The sequence below is a fragment of the Thamnophis sirtalis genome, unplaced genomic scaffold (genome assembly GCF_051295495.1).
Source record: "Thamnophis sirtalis isolate CommonGarterSnake01/CBP01778 unplaced genomic scaffold, rThaSir2_p1.2 scaffold_4, whole genome shotgun sequence".
Taxonomy (NCBI): Eukaryota; Metazoa; Chordata; class Lepidosauria; order Squamata; family Natricidae; genus Thamnophis; species Thamnophis sirtalis.
Genome location: NW_028261384.1, coordinates 86,184,708 through 86,200,487, shown reverse-complemented (window position 1 = coordinate 86,200,487; position 15,780 = coordinate 86,184,708). Strand labels below are relative to the sequence as shown.

The 15,780-nt window shown below is 36.7% G+C and overlaps 1 protein-coding gene across 1 annotated transcript; it reads left to right on the top strand.

Moving 5' to 3' along the window:
• The first annotated feature begins 363 nt into the window (after positions 1-363).
• On the top strand, positions 364-13,155 carry VPS25 (vacuolar protein sorting 25 homolog). Its single transcript, XM_014053998.2, has 6 exons — positions 364-459; positions 3,183-3,328; positions 4,351-4,404; positions 4,656-4,744; positions 5,563-5,638; positions 10,068-13,155. Exons 1-6 carry the CDS (start codon positions 410-412, stop codon positions 10,178-10,180), a joined length of 528 nt encoding a protein of 175 aa, XP_013909473.1. The 5' UTR covers positions 364-409; the 3' UTR covers positions 10,181-13,155.
• Positions 13,156-15,780: the final 2,625 nt, after the last annotated feature.

Genomic DNA, 15,780 nt, shown 5'->3' with positions numbered 1-15,780 from the left:
ACAGATTCGTATTTATGCTGGTTTCAGTGTCCTGGGGTGACCTTTTGACAAAAAATATTTTTTTAAATCAAGCCCCCCCCCCCTCCGTCAATGGTGTCCCTCTTTACCAATCTGAAAATCTGGTCACCTTAATTTAAATTCAACAGACGCTTGACTGCAAGCTGATAGGCCGTGTGCTCCGCAGACTTGCAACTTCTCTTCCAAAACTAATCGCAAACAAAATTTTCCGACTTATACAACCCCAACCGGAAGATTCTACATTTATAGATCTATTGCCTCGTCCTGGGGTTTCAGTTTCTTGGAGTCCTTTAAAGGGGCCGCCTCCAAACAGGAAGGGAAGCGGAATTATTTGTAGGACGGACCAGAAGTTAGTCCTCCAAGGCGGAGGTTCCGTTCGGCCTCAGCGGCGATGATGAGTTTCGAGTGGCCCTGGCAGTACAGTTTCCCGCCATTCTTTACGTGAGTCCCGGGTCTTATCCATCCTATATGTCCCTGAGATTAAGGGGCTCGTGTCCTCTAGGCACGGTGTGGGGTACAGGCTTTAGAGGTGCCCCGCTTTCCGTAGAAAGTACCACTCTTTTGCCTGTTTCGAGCGGAGCGAGACGATCCACGACTGTTGATTCTGGTCTTCTCTCGGGAAAAAGATACCAGTTTTGCTCTGGATGGTGGATTGTGTGTGTGATCCCCGCGCCCCTCCCAAAAAAACTACTAGGAGCGTTTGAATTACAAGATTTCTGGAGGAAACTTTGTATCCCTGCATTAATTGTAATAATAAATCAGCTCACCGAGGGAACTTCCCCCACTCCCGGAGCTGATCTATAACTCAAAGTAGCATAACTAGTCTGACTAGTGATGAGAGGTATAGGGAGTTGTTCAACATCTGTAAAGTATCAGGTTTCCCATCCATGTATTTATAAATGCATAAGGACAAATACTAATTTGATTAACACGATCCACTTTTCTGTAATCTAGTTTGAAACAAAATTAGGATTATTGCATTAAAAATGGAATGTCTGATCTGACTTGTCTATAGTTGTTAATAGTGTCCAGTGTAGTGCATTTCATACGAAATCCTATCCCACCCCCGCCCCCACAAAAACACTCCTTTCCTCAGGGATCTGAACTTGAAATAGTCAAGAAGAAAAACAGTGGAATGAAAAGACAAAGCGTTATATAGGATATATTGGGGAAATGCAACTGTGGGTACTTAAAACATAGCTAGTGTTGGGAGTAAGAATATTAGATTATATCAAAGATTTTGAAGAAATTTAGATTTCAAGGAAACATTTAAAGAAATAGAAAGGTGTTACTAAGATTTTAAAGAGGATTTTAGGCATAGGAGATTACAAAGAATAGATGGAACTGTGATAGAAGGTAAGATTTGGAAGAGTATAGTTTGTATAGCAAGAAAAACTGCATAAAATAAGATAGGAGGAATGCTATGGAATTTTAAATATGAAAGTAAATAATGGATTTGAATAAGAAGCCCGTTTGGGATTTTGAGGGACTGCCTCTTATCTCAATTGATGAAAGTTTGATAGCAAAACTTTGAATGCAGCAGTGAAGATTAAGGTGCACTCGGAGAGGAGAGTTTCAGAATCAGTGTGGGAGATGGAGGTGAAAACAGCAAGAAGCAAAGTTTTAGTTGACAGGAAGGAGTATGTATTTTCTAAGGAGAAGAAATACTAGTAAAACAGAACTGTCTCCTGCTAGTACTTTCTTACTGTTTTGTCTCTTCCGCATGGTAGATAGAATTTGAATGAAATGATGCAGGAATACTACCTGGAAAGAGGGCAATAAACTAAGGAGGATATTAAATAAATGTTATAGGATATAGATTATAGGATAGTGTGATGCTGTAATCATCTGCCAAATAGTAGGAGGGAAGAACATGAAACTGAGAAAGAAGCAGCTCCTTGGGAACATCATGGCATTACAAAGATTAAGCTACCTGAGCACTGATTAAATTAACTAGACATTTAATTGACCAGAGATACTGTCATAAAAGAAAAAAAATCAGAAAAAGGAAGTGATGAAGTAACAAAAAATAAAAGATTTGGAAAGAAAGTTGGGATCTTGGAGCTAAAAACAAAACTGAAAAATAAAGGAAAGGGAACTGGAGACAACAGGAAATCCAGAGAACAAGAATATTCTCAGAGCAGAAGAGATAAGAAAAACAGATGAAAATTATAAGTTTTTGGATTCAGCACCTGTCTCAAATATATGCTAAATTGGAGAAGCCTTTTGCTACCATTCTTTGATAGCCACAAACAATCAATTAGGGAAACAGTAAAAATCTGCCAAAAGGAAGTATATAAAATACTTCTTGCTCACCACATCCTTATCTGAACTGATAACACCAATGGTTGCTGACACTATTTTACTTTTTTTATTTTATTTGAAGGACATTTTCTAGATGGTTTGGTGTGCTATTTCCAGTCAGACTGTTGGATCCATGATAATATTTGTGTGATAATGACTGCAAAAATGTCAGTATTTTAGGCAGATTAAACTGGCTAAACCAGGCATATTTATTATTTATTTATTATTTATTTATTTAGTTAGTTAGTTAGTTAGTTATTAGACTTATATACCGCTTCATAGGGCTTTCAGCCCTCTCTAAGTGGTTTACAAATTTTTTAGCAAATTGAGTCAGCAACTTGCCCCCACAGTCCAGGTCCTCATTTCACCCACCTCGGAAGGATGGAAGGCTGAGTCGACCTTGAGCCGGTGAGATTTGAACCGCTGAACTGCATATCACAGTCAGCTAAAGTGGCCTGCAGTACTGCACCCTAACCAAGCCGCCACCTCAGCTCTCTCATATAAAACTGAGTTGGTTAAATTATTTGGCTCTGGACCATCCCACCAAAATTGCAACGCAAATTGATAAATTATTTTATGGAAGTTTGGAAAAATCATAAAGAATGTATAGTTTTGTTGGCAATTATGGAAATGTCAACTCGGGGGGTATTTAAAATAACAGGACTAATTTGGATGATTTCTTGTTGGATGATTTCTTGTATTGTATTCAGATCTTTAGTCAATTTTAGCTGTCTTCACTGAAGTGTTAAGACTTGGCGTATGATTCTGGAAGTTCTACTCCTTGATTCTGATTTCTCAGTTAAAATTATTGAGCTTCTGAGATTCTTTTATAGTACATCTGTTTCCTTTTTATGTTTTAGGTTGCAGCCCAATGTGGATACAAGACAAAAGCAGCTGACAGCATGGTGTTCCTTAGTGCTGTCATATTGCCGCCTCAACAAGCTCTATACAATGACTGTTCCAGAGGCTCAAGAGAGTCCACTGTTCAACAATTGGAAACTGCAGCGTATCCTTTCTCTACTATCATGAGTCTGTCTGACCGGCCTTGGTGATGTGACAAGGAATTCATCCAACTCCTGGTGATAAAAGAGTTGGCTTTTTTGTCAGTGAAAAGTTCAAGTTTGAAGCACTATGAGATTGTAGCATTAACCGAGTATGCTATTGGTATGGTCCTAGATGTAGGATTATATGATTTGTGAAAAGTACATAGAATAGATTTGCCTTCTAAAATAATTTTGTTTTTAGGTAAACCACTTTACCTTAAGTTTTTTTAGTTCTGCTGAGGAAAAAGTTCTTGATTTCTAAAGATTTGATTTTAAGCTCTATTTAAAAATGCCATTTTCTGCTTGAAATCACATAGAATGCCTTGATATTGATTTCCCTGAAGCTGTGTTAAAAACAAAATGCTCAGGTGATACTTATTGTTGGCAAGATATTGGTGGCTTGGAAAAGAAAACATTACACAGAATATCGCCAATTGATGAAGAGTTTTGTAAATCATTTTTTCTATAATTTAGTTTAATTTAACTGACATTGTAAAAAGTATAACAGTTTTACAATATTCACTAGAAAATAATTTTCCATACAGTTCTTTTAGATTTGGTTTTGTAAGATATTGATTATCAAGTTTTCTGATGTTCCTGTAATTTTTTTAAAAAACTTTTTTTTCTAATAGAAATTTTCCATAGAATTTTAGATAGTAATTTTATTCCAATCAAAATCTGAAGTTTAATTACAACTGCTGCCAGATTCTTACTGTGCTTATACAGTCAAAATTCTGGGCTGCATAAATACTACTTTCATTCCTTCTCATTCTGTGGCCAAATACTACTCATGGTTATTAGCTGCATGGTACAATTGATGGGAGGATTAAAGTGTGTGCTTCATCAGAAGCAAGATGATTTGATTGTTTGAGGCTACATAATGCTACATTAACATCTTGTTGCAATCCCAAATCTTGAATTCCTTTGAGTTAGGTAGTTTATCACATTTTATCCTGTGCCTAGTGTTTTCTTAACTATGGAACAGGAAAACTCTCACTGGAATCCATCCTTGTTGTGTTAGAGGAGCTCAGAAAAAAAGGTAAGTTTGAGGGTAACATGCCTCTTTAATCACAAATATAATTAACTGCAGGTATACATATCTCCTTCATTTCATTAAGATTAACATCAAAGTAGGTGTGACAAGACATGCAGCCTTAAGGGACTAGATAAGACTTATCTAGAAATAAGTCAGGCTGCTGGAATAGCTAGGGCTGAATTCATCACTTCTGTAAAAACAAGTAATGTTTTTAACAGACATTAATAATAGAGATATTTTATGTTTCATTCCAGGGAATCTTGAATGGCTTGACAAGAACAAGTCTAGCTTTCTTATCCTGTGGCGATGTCCAGAGGAATGGGGCAAGTTAATTTACCAATGGGTAAGAGCAGTATTTTGGGGGGTAACAATGCAAAATTAATTAAATTTTGGTAGAAAATAGTTTTGTAAAGATACGTTGAAACAGTTCCTTTCTCTCTTCCCAGAATCTGAATTTCAGCAGGAGCCCACAGTTCTTTTCTATCTTCATCATCACAACACAAACGTCTTCTGCCTTTTGTCATATTTTTAAATGAAAGTTTAGGTGACCAGAGTGTGGAATTCCTGGAACAATTTTGTCCAGCTGTAATTATAACAAGCAAATTTTATATTATTTTTCATGAATAGCTTTGAAAATCTTGAATATTATCTCATTTTTCATGTTTAAACCTAGTTGCCGGGTTGTTAATCATTTCACAGGAAACTTGTCTCTATTTCATAATGCTAAGTTTATCTTTTAAAACAGTACATGGATAGAATACAAAAAGTAGATCAATAACTTTTACCCTCCTAAGTCTGTTTAGATGAGGTTGATGTCTGAAATTCTTCTCCCAAAGCCATGTCTTCAGAAGTTAGACTGATGACCGATGACAAAAAGGCTTTTTTTTAGTGTTCCCAACTCTACAATGGTTTTCTCAGGAGGCTTCCTTGCACTTGACCGTTGCTTTAATTGTTTTTCAGTATTTTGGGGTACAATTTTATTAGCAAGATATAATAAACTATTTCTTACAAATGTTTGTTATATATTTTCATGTTTTATTTATATTTATTTATTTAATTATTGTGAATATCTTTAGCAGGAAAAAAAGTTTGGAATATAAAACTCAATGATATCAAAAATCAAGTGTTGTATTTCTCCACCTGTCCCCTCCCCATTTCCAGGTTTTGAAGAATGGATCGACAAACTCGGTTTTCACACTCTATGAGTTATCCAATGGCGAGGATACAGAGGAAGAAGGTAACTTTCATCTCGTACATTTCCCATTATAGTAATATATGACAGTGTCAAAAGAGAGATCAATTGTTTGTGTTTCTTTGTCTCATTTTTAATTCAGAGAACCTTTCTTGCTATCCACATTCTTCCCTTGCTGAATTTTTAAAAGTTATTTCAAGTTTCTTATATTAAATATAAGAGAGATAAACAGTTTTCACAACAGCAGAGTATATACTTCATATTTTCTAAATGTAATTGGATTTTAATTCTTACAAACTGGATTCATGCCCTGAATATTTCTCTGATTAATTTGTTTCTATTTATCAATGAAATGTCAGGGCATAGAGGTCATTATTTTGACTGTGTTCCAGATCAATGACCATGCCTTTAATTTGGTTCCATTTGTGCTATGCTAAGCAATGAAAAAAGAAAGACAATCTGAGAACTAGCTGAAATTTTTAAGCTTGTTTTGCAACAATCTATATATGTAATCCTAAAAAGTAAGATTACTTATGAAGCTGTGTAAAGGCTTTCCTGGCAACAGTGGCCTTAGAGCAGAAAATGAGAGTCCAGGAGGGCTTACTTCTTGTCTCAATTGACATATGGCTGTCCATATCCAGTACAAAAATCTGGGTAGCTCACAACTTATATTTGTATTAAATAAATAGAAAATATATGCATATACAAAATAAAATGAATAAAACTCAGAGCAGCTGGAGAATCATTTAAAAAGCCTTCAAGATAACCAGGAGATGGGTTCCGTCACACACTCAAAGCCTCAGGCTTGAACACAAATCAGATCTTCAAAGTCTTATAATAGGCTAGCAGGATTAGGGCCAGCCTAATCACCAGGTGGGTGATATTCTAATCTCCAGATGAGTGATATTCCAATGAACAAGGGTCACAACAGAAAAGGTTCTCCTATTAGCTCAACCAGCCAACATTCTTCGCCAAGGTTCCACCACAAAACCGCGTTCAACTAAAGCGCGCTCGACGAAACCGCGTAGCTGACGTCATCACAGCGCGACAACAGCGCGGAGAAAAAAGCACGCTGTGAACGCTAAAGCTAAAATTAATACCTAAACCTAACCCTAAACCTAATCCTAACCCTTAACCTAGCGCTAAACCTAACCCTTAACCTAACCCTAAACCTAACCCTTACCTTAACTTGAATCAGCTTGCTTTTAAAGCGCTATTTAAAGCGCCCTTTTTTCTCCGCGGTCGCTGTTGTCGCCCTGCTAATGACGTTAGCGACGCGGTTTAATCGGGCGCACTTTAGTGGAGCACAGTTTTGTCGTGCCACGCTTGGCCAATAGTACAGCATACTACTGCGAGATAGATAGGATAGATAGAAACTACTGGATAGAGATGGTTCTGTAAATAGTCCAGCCCTAAGCTATGCAGGGCTTTAAAGTAAGAACCAACACCTTGAATTGCACACAGTGTAGCCAGTGCAACTTGCGGAACAGTAGTGTCAGATGTGCTCAAAAAGTCTGTATCAATTGCCCATGCCCAGTGTGCAAAGGTTCTAGCAGTAACTGTCACTTGTTTTTTGAGCAGGACCTGTGCATTCAGGATGATTGGGCAGTGGCTCTATCTAAAGCTGTGCCATCCCTTCCACAACTAAAAATGGAGGGGCTTGGGACTAGAAGGTCCAAAACCCCAAATCCACTTAGTCTTGCCTGAGCTGAGCTTTCCCATCTAGCTCCCGTGGCCTCTAGACATTTAGACAAGAACTTCCATACCATCACTGAGGTGACCTGGAGTAGAAATAAGCACTGATATCTCAGCTAAAACTGTTTGCTTCATCCAGTGGCTTCATGCAAATGTTAAACAGGAGGAGAGAGTGCCAAACCCTGTAGCGCCTCACAGGAGGCTAAATTTTCTTTTTTTCCCCAAGTTTTTTTATTTTCTGTTTTTTTTAAAAAAAAAATCAAATCAATGTGTGAACAGCGTGGCACCTGGCTGTCATATATTATAATATAAATAAAACTAATAAAATTAATCATAATTATTATATTGAGCCAACTTATGTATTTCTAATAATAATACACATTTATATTAGGCTATGGTCCATCATTATTCAATTATTCCATGTTATATCTTGTTTTTACTTTTCTTATTATAAAGTATACACTGATATTCCCCCTTTTCTTATTTCTATCACTTATTCTAGCTTTTAATCATGTCACTTTATTAAAAAAAATTCCGTCTATCCTATCTAACTTCTAATCATGTCACGTACCTAGAAAAGAAAGAGACAGAGAGAGAAAAGGAAAAGAAAATCAACACAACAAAAAGAAGCACTTCTCCTAACTCTACCCACTTCCACTGCCCAGTTTCTAAGGTTTCTACCCAGACCCATCTCCCTTTCAAACATATCTTTCAACTCTCTTAATATCCCTCCCCCCCAGTTTAATTCAACAATCACTGTTATTTTCATTGTTATCTCCTCTTTCTCTTCTTCCTTCGTTTCTTCTGTTGACTCCTTCCTTTCCTGGGCAGCTTGAGCTTTACTCATCATTCCTCATTTGGTATTTTCCATTTTGTCCATTATCATCTTAAATCTTTTCTCCATGATGTCTTTTGTATTTTGAAAAAGTAACTCCATCTCCTTCGGAATTCCACTCATTTCTTCCTTATAAAGTATCTTATTTTATTTTAAAAGATTCAACTTTTGTCCAACAATCCAAAAACTATTAGTTCAATCCTTAAATTACCCTTCAGGGAATGTGCTAGTCCCAATTCTTTACATCCCGTATATAGACACTCAGTTTCATTTAGATAGTCCCAGAGGTTGTCAAAAGCCTCTTTGCATCCCTTTTCAAGTTCAATCATCTAGCATAACATTCAAGTGTCCTTTTAGCTGAATAATTTCCTCGTTTTTATATTTGGGACTCCAATAATCATGGGGTAGCTAAAAATAGTCCGATATTTTCATGTAGGTGTAGTTTCCCCTTTCGTCACCAGGTGGCACTCTCCACTTAAATTTCAGTATTGTTACTCAAACGTTGTTTTGGTAAACAATTGTAAAACAATTATAAAAGCAGAATAAGTTTCATGGGTAAGTAATTACAGCATTTTAAAAATGCCTTCCCAATACCATTTTCCCCCAATTTCCTATATATTTCAATATTTGTTATTTTTCTCTCCTGTGCCTTTCATTTCTGGTTTGGTATTTACTCAAAGTGCTAGACACCACTTTAAAATATAGATCTGAGCCGATAGTTCTAAATTGTTCCTTGGGGTTAAATTTAAAGCAAAAGGAAAATCCTCTCCCCCGGTTCCAGCACAGTCCACCTACTTCATTCCAACAAGTCTTAGTTGTTCTTTGGTTGTCCCAGCTTTGTGGCAGCCATCTTTAGGCTGTCTCTTCTTCTTGCCATGGCTGAGAGGGAAAAAGACCCCTGGTCAGGCAGGGGGTCTGCGATTATCCTCGACCTCACAGGGTGCCCCGCTTTGCTTCACCAAAGCCTACAGGGCGGCTTTGGCTCCCTCCTGAGCCCACAAACAGGAAGAACTCAGCACAAGGAACCTGGAGACCCATTCCTTGTGTCTGAAATCGCTGTGACATCAACCGGAAGACTGTGTCTGTGTGTATGTGTATGTGTGTGTAGATTTTCATTCTCCCATCAACATTGACTGCAGCCAATTCCAAAAAAGGGGGAGAATTAGTACAGAACCATGCCACCTACCCCCCATTCCCAGGCCTGATCTAGAAGAATACATGATCAATGATATGGAATTCACTAAAGTTAAGAACAATGTGGATGAATGAATATATGATGGAATCTCCTATATGTGTTTTTTTTTAAGAATACAAGTATGTTTTCATCCTTTTTTTTTTTTTTTTTTTCTGTACATCACCCAGAGTAACTTCTTATTAGATGGGTGGCCATATAAATTCAAACTAATAGTACCCCTGTGCTGTTTCTGCCACAGGTCATCCAAAAGTATTCCTTTTCTACACTTTGTGTAAAACATTGTTATGCCAAAGTAATAAGATAGTCTCAGACTGGTTGGAAAGTAAATTTTCAATAGTGGTAAATATTTCATAATATGTGGTTGGAAAGTACATTCTTTGGTCTAAATATTAAATAACTGAATTGGTTATGCTGTTCTAAGTTCAGGTGATGAGCCTTAGGCAAGAATATCTCAGCATGACTGAAGAAAACTTTTGTAAACTTTGTCTGCCATTGTTTATAGAATATTTAGCCTTTCTTGATAATGTTAGATATTTAAAAGAATTATTGCATTCCCTGCAAATGCAGGGAACATGATGCTTTTTTTATATTATGCAAATTCAGAGCTCTAGCAAGATACCTTTTCCTCATTCTCTGTATTGCTAGGTAAGTTGCCACCAATTCTATCCCCAACCAATTTTTTGTATTATCTTGTATATAAATCATGGGTGACTTTCTCTCAACCAAGGATATTTTTTATTCTCTTCTAGAATTCCATGGTTTGGAAGAATTAGTACTTCTCCGAGCTCTGCAGGCCTTGCAACAGGAGCATAAGGCTGAAATATTCACTCTGAATGATGGGCGGGGCGTCAAATTCTTCTAATGCAGATTCTGCTTTGGCTGCCTAGTATGACTGTACAAAGGTGTTCTGGGTTAAAGAGTTTCTCTCTGCTCTGGTTTCCTTGCGTTGAAGGCTGAAACAGCAAATTGTATCTTGATGGCTCAGCGTTTGACTCCATTTTCTTCTCTCTGCAGCTTCTGCCTTTTATTGCGCTATGACGATTTGAATAGATTTATGGAGGAATCAGAATGTTCCTTGTGCTCATATGACACAAAATAACTATTGGCTCTTGAGTTTGGCCTTCCAAATTGAAGCAGACAATAAGCCCTGCTGCTTGCAGCAATGATTTAGGGATAATTTGGGGGATCAAAAATGCAGTACTCTCTCCAGTTGGGCAGAAAGCCACGTAGACTGTGCTATCCACAACAGAATGGGGCGTTAAAGACTTTGGACAAATTAAACTATACTGTGTTTACAGAAAAGTCCTCTGTGTTGGCTTATCTCTGTGTGCTTTTCTCACACCAAGGGGACCTTCAGTTCTTCCCTCCCTCCCCCATATTATTGTTAGTTTCATGTCTGTATTTAGTCTGATTTCATCTTTCAACACTTAGCATCTTGTCTAGAAGATGGGCATTTCTCCTAGATTTTTTTAGCATTAATGTCCTGCAAGTTCATTATGAAATGAAATCTTTCCTTTGAATCACATTTATAAAATTTAAAAAGCCAAGAAAATTGTATTGAAAAACTATTTCTTCTGCTGTCAAATGGGGGGAAATTATGTTCTTCAGAAATTTTTGTGCAGCTCTTAGGATCACTTACTTGCAGTGGCTGCAACTTTTAGCAATGTATTTGATGTGTTGCTTAGATCAGGGTATGATGCAAAGGATCGATAGGATTGCAAAATTAACTTATTTTCATGAGCTTGTTTTAGATATGCTCAAAACTGAATCAGTTGTATTTTCCCTAGCCTGCCTATTGACAACAGCATTAAATAGGTATTGTGAAAATAATTAACTGATAGACTATAGTGAAGGTAGTATTTGATAAACCTTTGGATTTGTCAAAAGATTATTATTTGAATTTCATGGACCTTTCCTTGGCTTAAAAGATTTTCCAGTTGACATATAGGACATCTCACCAAATGAGAAAGAATATTGATAATTAGTCAATTAGAGAATTAGTTAATCAAGCATGACTTTCCAGTAGGTAAATCAGAGCTCATGCCGGTGGAAAGAGATGAATTCACAAAGCAAGGTCTTGGTCATTACCTTTAAACCCTACACGGCATAGGTCCAGGGTATCTGAGGAGTCGTCTTTCCCTGATGGGACAAGCATATTCCACTTGTGGCAGCAGAGGAGGCCTGCTACATATCACATCTGCTAATATTGAAGCAGGTAGGTCCCATCCCTGTGGAACATTCTTCCATCAGAGAGGAGAACTGCCCTCCCTCTCTTGGCCTTCCAGAAGGATATGAAAACCTGGCTTTTGCCAGCTGACCTTGTGGGGGAGGCACACACTGTTGGAGGTGGCTGAGGAATAAAAATATCTCATTCTTGTCCCATTTGGCCCTTATAGGCACAGTTCTTAATATTTTTATGTTGATTCATTTTAACCTTTTAATTATTTTTCACCTGTTGGATAATTCGTAAGCTGCCCAGAGTCACCTTGTAGGGGGAGATGGACGACATAGAAATTTGATGAATAAATAAATAATAAATGGTAAATTACAGTGTATATTGTCACATAGATTGTGTTCAAATTACAAGTAGCAGGTGATAGAAAACTGCTCCAAGGCAAAAAGTTTCTTCCTTAGGCAACAGCCTTTTGAACCTTGGCCCTTAGCTGCCATATTGTCCTTAGATAACATCCATGAATGTTGAGAAAGAGAATTATAAATATAGGTCTCTTATCTACCTTAGACCCTTGCCTCCTATTCACATCATAAAGGATTCATCTTTCTGGCAAATATTTAATTAGGTCTATAACTATGGCGCTCTAGTCTGTCTATCCACAAAAGCTTTGGAAGAGGGCAAAAAGAGAAAATTGTTGCCAAAACATTGCTACTTAGAGAAGAATAATTGGCTTTCATAGCTCAAAAGAGCTATCCTGGCTATTGGGTATATTGTTGCCCCAGCTTTGCCACATTACTTTAGACCTCTTCCTTTAAACATACATTTCAGCCGATACTGTATGGTAGAGTTCCAACTCATCACATATAGATATTTTCTCTTATTTGTTGAGAACATAAATGAGAATAGGCTTTTAAGTTAAATTACCAGAGGTTTCCTAAATCTTTGTATGGCTATTGAAAATAAAAAGAGGTATGCAACGACAGGCTGTTCTCTGGACCCAGTGAATGTTGAGAATATACCCATAGATTATTAGAATTAGAATAATAACTTCTTACTTCCAAAACAAGTTTCTAGGGTATTTTTTTACCTTAAACTAAAATATGATGTTAGAGCATATAATCTATTTTTCATGAAAAACTATAGTACTGTCCTATGACAATAGTAATTTAAATCCTGACATCCTTAGATCTTAAAAAAAAGCTTTCCTAATTTCTGCCATTTTTATGTTTTTGAAAGGAGTTTTTTAAAAGGGAAATTAATCTTGCATCATTTATTTATAATTACCTTGTGAATTGCAACAACACACAACCGAAAGGAGCAGGAGAAACTACAAAAATACCTCAGGGAAGATGATGATAGTGGTTCTAATAAAATTAACAAATGAAGTATTATGGTATTATATTAATCCTTTGGATGATTACTTTGGCCTGTAGGAGGACTGTGACTTTCTGTAAAAATGTCTTCAAATCAGTTGTGCATTCTTTCTAGAAATGTATTTGCATGGAACACAGAGACAATTGTGATGTTTTAAGCTTTTGAATGAATTTATTTATCTTACCCATTTATCCATTCGCTTATTTACTGAACACACTAATTTAACCAGGACAGACATACTTGGGTTGCAAAATTGTATTATTGTACCATTAAATGGAAATAAAAACTAAGTAGTTTTTAGATGTCTGCTTCCATCTAGTGGCTGACTGGATTTTGCAGTTCAGATATGGTAGTCCTACCTTTAATATTTATTACTGTCGTATTACAGCATTATTTACTGAACATGCTTGAAACAGATGATTGTTTATTGACTTCCTTTCTTTTAGTCAATATTCCATTAATTTTACTGCTGGGTGAATCTATTCCTTCTCCCTGCTCTCAAAAACAATGTGAAAAACTGTTGTGGATTGATATGAAGACCATAAAAACTGACATAAGGGGAGATAATCCGTCTTCCACTCTTGAATTTCAAAGAAGAATTTCATAGAACAAAATGGAGCCAGTAAAACTGCTAATTACAGCATTACAAATTAGTGAATGCTCTTTTACCTCTTTCATTTTGCAAGGAGGACTAGAAGTATTTAACCATGACTTTTAAGTCATGCTCAATGTAAGCTTTAGAACAGTTTTTTGTTAAGAAACTTAATTCCAGAATTCTATATTTGGACAATATAGGTAGTCCTGGTTTAGCCATTATAAGTGGGACTAGAAACATAATCATCAAGCAAAGCAGTCACTAAGAGAAACTGCAATTGTGCTTTTGATCTTAAAGCTTTCCTTTCCTTTACAGACCTGTGAAGATTGTAAATGTGTGGGTTGCTCAAAAAGTTATTTTTTCATATTGATGCAACTGAATATAGTTAAGCAAGGACTGTATTAAATTGTGATGTGACTTAGTGCATAGGTTCTCAAATTATATGTTGGAATCTTCTGGGAGAATCACGTTCCATTCAGAAGAGAGTTCCAACTTTTTAAAAATGTTGGCTCGGACATGGTTATGAAGTCCAGAAGTTCAAAGTATTACTAACTACAATGAAATAATTAGTAATCATGGGATGTTGCCCAAATTAATTTTTTATCATAAGGGATCATAGTATTGCAAAATTGGAGAATGCTGAGACTGTGTTTTATAGACAAAGTCATTAATAGCTTTTACTACTATTAATCTCAGTTATAATTTACCAAGCAAATTCTCTGGCAATTTTAGTAAATTGCTGTGAAATCTTCAGCACTCCACTGGCATGTAGATTTCAAATATTATAAAGCCAGATAAAATACATTTATTTGAACTTAAGCAATCTGAATGCTTTCATCTGGCATCAAATAGATATAATGATTTTTCAGGTTTGAAGAAGACATGCTGTTGTATAATTCATTCTGGACATGGAGGAACCTCTAGTTCCAGTTTGGAAGTACAGAATAGTTTGAAGGGGGCACTAGAAGTCCATTGTTGCAGTAACAGGATGTTTTTCTGTGATGCTATTCACAGTTTGTATCAGTTGTACCTGTCTTCACAGTCAGTGGAGGCCTCAGAGGGTATCAAGACAGGTTCTGTCAGCAGTTGCAGTTTCTAGTTCTCGTAGCTGAGTGTTACAGTGAAATACAATTCATTTCATAACATGTTTGTTGAACTGGCATAGTCTAAGCACTCTTTCCAGACTTCATTACACTATACAGCAACTGGCAAGATATACAATAGTCATCCATTCTAATGTTTCCCAACCACCTCATCTGGGCTTTGATAATTGGGGACACAATGCTGGTGGACCAGGTACAATCCAAGACCTTTAAATTGGACACATGCCAACACATGCCAAGGATGGAGCAGAAAGCACATTACTCTCTGTTTCAGAGGAGAAATTCTACAGTTGTTTGATGTGCCTTGTTTAGAGTTCAAGATTCATACCCATATAGGAGAAAAGGGAGAATCACAGTTCTGTAGATTTCTTTGTCCAAAGACCCATCACTCAAGATGATGCTTCCCAAATATTTGAAACTCTTTATATTTATCAGCTGAATGTCGTCAACAGTTATTTTTGGTCCTATAGGTTTGGAATGTGGAACGGACCAATAAAGTCTGGTTCGAAGTGATACGCCAAAGAGCATAGCAATATCTGAAAAAATGTTACGGGGATCACTGTCTTTGCATCTGAAATGCGAAGTCATCAGCAAAGAGGATTTCCTGAATAACTGAACAAGAATCTTTATTCAAGCATCAAAGATCAGAGAGAGCTGTCCAGTTGGTACCTAAAGTAGCTATCTTCTTCAGAACCTGGCAAAGGATCTGAAGCAAAGAACACATTGAGGAGTACAGGCTAGCACACAACCCTGTTTTATTCCATGAAACAGCAAATGCAGCTGATTTATCACCATTGTAAAAAAAATAACCTGTCAATTCTGTCATGAATCAATTTCATGGACTTCTTCATTCATCTATAATGGTTCAGAATGACCCAGAGAGCCTCCCTGTTTGCAGGGGCAAAGGCCTTTAAAAGGTAAATGAAAATAGAGTAAAGAGGTTTGTTCTCAATACACTTCTCCTGAATTTACCTTATGGGAAATAACATTGTGAATATCCATTCTAGCCAAAAGCCACCTGAGAGGTTCTTTTCTGAAAAAGTGACAAGTCTGTATATGCCTATGATGGACCTCAGTGAGATACGTCTGTTGTTTCTGTAGTCTGATTTGCTTCCTATTTTTGATAGCCACAGTGAGAGGCTTAGAATGATATCCTACCCTCTTTTTTAAATTCATCTATGCTTTCTTGATTTCAGCAGAGGAAGGCATGTCTAGAG